The sequence below is a fragment of the Ipomoea nil genome, unplaced genomic scaffold (genome assembly GCF_001879475.1).
Source record: "Ipomoea nil cultivar Tokyo-kokei standard unplaced genomic scaffold, Asagao_1.1 scaffold0684, whole genome shotgun sequence".
Lineage (NCBI taxonomy): Eukaryota > Viridiplantae > Streptophyta > Magnoliopsida > Solanales > Convolvulaceae > Ipomoea > Ipomoea nil.
The window spans coordinates 1,184,905-1,190,866 of record NW_017617112.1 but is presented as its reverse complement, the minus strand read 5'-3'; the positions used below and the strand labels follow the sequence as shown (position 1 = coordinate 1,190,866).

Below are 5,962 nucleotides of genomic sequence, written 5' to 3'. Positions count from 1 at the left end.
AACGGCGTAGTATAGTTTGAGCGGGAAAATGAAGCCATTTCATTGGCCGAAATCTTATGGCTTTAATATATAGAGAGATAGAGAGATATTGCCTCCGCCCATGTGCCCCTTCCAAGATACAAGCACCACCTACCTTTCACTCCCTTGCAAGCCTCTATAGTATCTTCTTTCTCATCCCCTTGTTATTCCTGGTTAATATTATATTTGAGCATATAAGTATGAGATTTGTATGTTGATTTGTCCTGACCCAATACGATTGTATACAAGTGTGACTCTAAAATTAATGTTCTCACATAAAGAGTGAAACTTTAACAATAAATGTTGATTCTAAATAACAAAATTTACTAATAAACCAGGATTAAAAATACAGCATAATAAATAATTAAGAGACTAAATTAAGATCAAAATTTTTAAAGTGAAATAATTCAGGGCAAAAAACGTGGTTTTCCTTATAAATTGTTTAGTTCAATTTTCTGTGATCGAAGAGAGAGACAGAGAACTCCAATTGATTCATTATTCGTTTGAAGGCTTCAACCATTTCTGCTTCCATAGTTATTACTGTACAGTGTACATTCTTCACATCCCTTTCTCTCTGAATAGAAGCTTCGCAGTAGTGGCGACGACCGATTCTCGTCCCCTAAACGCACACACAGACTACAATCGAAATGCAACAAGCTACTGTGACCGCGGCGCTTCCGACTGTATCGTCGCCGCCGCCGCCGGAATCCAATAGCTCGGCGACAGACGCACCGCCCAAGCAGGTGGCCATGGCCCTGGAGCGGCTAGGGCAGGCCGGCCGACTGATCGCTGACATCAGACTCGGGGCGGACCGCCTCCTCGAAGCCCTATTCGTGGCCGCTCAGCCTCAGCAATCCGCCAAACCCGCGAATTTGATCCTCAAAGAAGAAGCTTCCATGCGCCAACACCTGCAAGACCTCCGAACCATTGGTATCTAACTCGCTCTCCTTGCCAACTCAACTAGCATTGCCTTTCAGATCTTTCTTTTTCTTTTCCTTTTTTTCGATTTCAATTTACTTGCTATTCTATCTATTTAAAATATTTTTGCACCCTATATTATATTTCTTGGACTTTAATTGAATTGCCTCTGCTTTTCCATAGTCTATACCCATGCATGCTGTAATGGTTGCTTAGTTTAATATATACTCAAATACTACAGTTTCAAAGAGGATAGTATATAGCATGACTTCACCTATATAAGCCACAGCTAAAGTTGGAAATATATAAGAGCTTGAATACCAGTTTTTGTATAAGGGCGAGACAAGTGTAGTACTTTGGAACTAATAAAGGTACTAAAAAACCAAAAAGAACAACTACTTAACTCAGGAGCTAAGATTTTTTTGAAAAGCTAAAATACAAGTGTAAAGGTTCTGTGAAATCTTGTGAGATGTTAATGGCGGAAAGAATTGGAAACTAATCCACCTCATTGAAATGGGATGCATATTCTTTTTGCATTTTCCAATGCCTATATTTAATATTGTCTAGATGCGCTTGCAAGCAGTGGCAATTGTCTTTCTAATAAGGGCCAATGTGATTATGTTGATAAAAAATTGATTTCACAGTATGTTAATAAGTTGATTAATACAGAAACAGGAATTCATAAATTCAGACCTCAACCACTGGCACCTAAGCAATTTTCAGCATTTGTTTTAGGGAAATTCCTTCTGTTAAGTGTCTCTTTGGAAGATGTCAGACATTTAGTGGGCAATTCATTACACGTGGAATTTCTATAGAAATTTTTAAAATTTTGAGTTACGATACTTCCTGCATGAAAATGATCAGTTGTGTGCAAAATGAGAGAGATGCTTAGATGTCAAATGAGGCTTGTCAATAAAAATTTGAAGGAGGTTTCCTTAGAAATAATGATTAGCAAATAAAGCTAGCAAGGTTTATCCATCTTGTTTAAATCTAAGAGCCTCTTTGGTTGCAGAGGAAATCTTGCTCATTAGGGATGTAAATGGCTTGCTGTACCCAATAGGAGTGTCACTGGGAATTGGATATCACCGCTGTGTTGATTCAATTCCCTGCATAATTCACTTGTTGCAGCCATTGCATGAATAGTATTTTGTTTGTGTTGTTGCAAAATATTGGATCATGTGGGTCCCACCTTGTTTAGCACCTTTTGCCTTACAGTCTTCTTTGTAGATTAGGGCTTGCATTTACTTCATGAAAAAAGGCTTATGTTGACCAGATCCTTGACTCTTGTGAACTATTATAGATCATGCCTTGGAATATTGCCGTCAATCCTGTTATAAACTTTATTCTCTTCCTCTCACCTTCCTCCTTGTTTTATGAAATTATTCGGTGTTAAGTAACAGGTCATCAAGTATAATATTTATGTTGTCTTGTTAGGCAGACAGTTGGAAGATTCAGGTGTCCTCACTGATGCACTTCGTTCCCGAAGTAATTCATGGGGCCTCCACATGCCACTTGTTTGTCCAGATGGTGCTGTTGTGGCTTATGCATGGAAACGTCAACTTGCTGGTCAAGCTGGTGCTTCTGCAGTTGATAGGACCAGGTATATTTGGAAAAAATTTTGGTGCCTTTTTCTTGTTTCCACAATCCACATAACATTTGCCTTAAAAAAATAAAATAAAATAAAATATGTCTGGGGTTAGTTTCTGGTTAGATTAGATATGCCAAGTTTATGTTTACAACATTCTAGATTAGATATTGTCACTGTTAGATTGTCATGTGGCAGTATACAATTAGTTCATTAGTTTTCACCAATTATTTTAGCTGGACCTTACAGCTGCAACTTTCTTTCTGTGGGGCATGAAGCGTGCAATCATGATATTGTAGCATCCATGTCTTTTATGAATGATTTATCATGGGTTGCTTTTCACCAAGTGATATAGCATTTGGATTTGTAATTAGAATTATGTATCAACTTATTTAATCTAGTTTAAGCTTATGTCTCTTTCTTATAACTACTATTGTATCAGGCTATCAGCATAAACTTTCTGTATTATAATACAATTTTATGTGTATGACTGAAGAACATATAGTTTAAACTAAATCTGGAAAGATCTACCAAATCATGCATAAGGAGATTGTTGACACTGTACGGATTTTTCCTTATAACATACCTAACTGGAGTCAACTGATAAAGATAAGTACTTACACAGTTACTCCTTGTATTCCCTCTTCCACGAGCTCATTGAGGAAATATAACAAAGAAATTAGTGGTAGCCAAGATGTTGTAGAGGGGTTTTTGAATAAATGAATAGTAAATGAAGGCTTTAGATCTGACCATCAGGTATGGTTTTCCTCTGACTGTCTGACAGAAGGACTTCTTGCCTATGGATGAAATTTTCTGTGGATGGGCAAACATTCTGTTCTCTGTATCTGCATGTGCAGTTTTGCTGCTTTTTATCCTTTCTTTTCATATTGTTGAGATGAATAATCTTTCTTTCTAAATGTGTTGTAGGTTAGCTCTAAAAGCATTTACTGATCAGAAAAGGCGGTTTTTCCCTCACCTTGATACTTGTTGTGAGGAGGGATCACCAATGAAGAAAACCTGTAATCCAGTAGTGAGTGATCAAGATGATATAAGTGGCCTAAGAACAGTATCTGATATTTTGACGCATCTGGACAAAGTAATTCCAAACATGAAAGCTTTCACTTACCAGCGTTTGGATTGGTTAAAGCGGGCTTCCTCTTTGCAATCCTCTGTCAACCAAAATTCTGTTGAATCCCTGAAAGATCACAACTTTCATATTAGAAACAACTTAAGATCGGGATCAAATGACAATGCTGCTAGAGAAAAGATTACTGTGATTGAGTTGTTGATTCCCTCTGTTTTCAGAGCTATTGTATCAGTACATCCTGCTGGTTCAGTGTACCCTGATGCCGTTGCTTTCTTTTCACCGGATGAGGTTGTTTTATTTTCTTATCACATATACATTTGCATCCTAATTATTCTTGAAGTGAATTTTCTTCATGATTTTTAAAGCGATCTTCAACATATTTATATGTATTTAACCCCAACTCCTGCTGTTAAATCCTCTGCTTATTTACAACTGTAGTGAGTTTTTTGAGTGAATTTAAGTTTCTGTAACATGAGAAGTACAGTTGGTAGTGTGAGTAGGGCTCATATGCATTGCCCTGTTAGATGCTATTCACAAGTGTGATAATAAACATCTACTTCAAAGGCAGTGAGCATTATAGTTGTGAACATTTACTTCAAAGGTATTGAAGAGTGTAGCAATGAACATTCGCTCTGTGGTTCATGATACATTTTGTCTGATAAGCAGTAGTTTTCATATTTCTGAGTATTGTATTCAACTTTTGGCTAGGTCTGCCCATTTATCTACTTTTTTATGTTTACATTCATTCCATCTTGCACTCACTTTTGATGTAATAAATTGCACTTGTAGGGTGGCAGCTATATACATGCAAGGGGAATTTCAGTTTATGAAGTATATAGGCACATTACGGTAACAGCTTTGATTACTATTTATAAAATTTACTCCACTATTGTTAGAAGGGACTTACAAGCATTGGCTTTAGGCAGGTGTTAAGCAGCTTCCTAGGATTGATAATGAATTTTATACCTTTTGCAGGAGCATGCTGGTATTGCTTTACAGCATTTTACTGGTGTGAATGCGGAAACAGCTTTATGTTCATTGTTGGTATGCTCCTTTTACTGCCTAATACTTGGATCTTTACACTTCTTTTGGGATTAACATAATTCAAAACTGGTGAAATTGTTTTATCAATTGAAGCATGTGTTCCATCTCAACTAAAAGTCTAACCTGATAGTCGCTTGTCGGGTGATGTAGAGATTCTAACCCATGACCTTTGGTCTGGCTTTGATACCAAATTGAAGCATGTGCTCCATCTTAACTAAAAGCCTAAGCTGATAGTTGGATTGCACATTAATGGTTATATGCTCAACATTATCTACAATTTCATTTTATTTTGTTTTTTTTTTTTTTTCCTGGCAGCTGTGGATCTACAGTTACCAGTCTTTGTTCACAAAGGTTTGCAGGTAAACTTCTATTCCTCACTTGTACTCACCAATCACCATTGCATACTTTGCCTCAATGAGAATCTTGAAATTTCTCTGCAGCAAATGCGGCCGTCTTCTGTTGATGGATAAACAGTCTGCATTATTGCTACCTCCAGTGAATCGCTCTTACCGAAATTTTTCTGCTGCTAAGGTTTTATCAAAAACTTCCCCAACAGAGGATAAGAATGGGGATTCTAATCGGGCTTTTCACATCAGCTGCTTTTCTCAGGAAGCCTAGAGACTGTACAAAGAACTGCTTTGTAGGCCGTATTCTTACTTAAATTTCTTGCACAAGCGAACTTCTTTTTCTGTGATGGTTCATCGTAGGCAGCCCTCTTTTCGTCCATTCCGCTAGTTGTATTTGCTCAGTAACTGCCTTGGTATAGACTGTGTATTATGTTAGGACTTAGGAGTTCTCGTCTTATAGCGTTGAGGCCACTGTTAGCGAAAAATGGTAACCTTTGTGTTCACTGATTGCCCCTCCCTATCTCATCTATTTTACTATGTTGTTGATCTATAGAAATATGGTAACTTATTATGTCAATTGGTAAAGCATTTCTTTCCCTTTTTATTTTCCCATTCTTGACAACAAAATAATGGGAACAGAAACCTTTTTGGTTTAAGCTTTAACATTTTTGGATTTTGTTGTTAGGAAAGCTTTCTTATTTCCATGAATAGTACTTTTGGGAGGTAAAATGAGCTATTCTCCTTCGGTGGATTTTCCCATAAATAATACGGAGTACTTAATAAATAAATAAATAACCCAAACGAAATTCTGGCTAAAAGCTAGTGCTTCTTTACTTTAGCATATTTTTTTTTAATTTGGGAAAATTGTATTTTTGGTCCTTTAACTAACTTTTGTCCCTAAGTGTTGGTTATGCTCACTTTTTGTCTCTAAATTATTATTGACATTGCACTTTTCATCTTTTC

The 5,962-nt window shown here is 36.8% G+C and overlaps 1 protein-coding gene across 1 annotated transcript; it reads left to right on the top strand.

Moving 5' to 3' along the window:
- Positions 1-451: 451 nt before the first annotated feature.
- LOC109175201 (mediator of RNA polymerase II transcription subunit 27) lies at positions 452-5,601 on the top strand. The gene is made up of 7 exons (XM_019324458.1): positions 452-948; positions 2,371-2,536; positions 3,449-3,896; positions 4,398-4,457; positions 4,584-4,652; positions 4,968-5,011; positions 5,093-5,601. The coding sequence occupies exons 1-7, from the start codon at positions 666-668 to the stop codon at positions 5,268-5,270; spliced, it is 1,248 nt and encodes a 415-aa protein (XP_019180003.1). The 5' UTR covers positions 452-665; the 3' UTR covers positions 5,271-5,601.
- Positions 5,602-5,962: the final 361 nt, after the last annotated feature.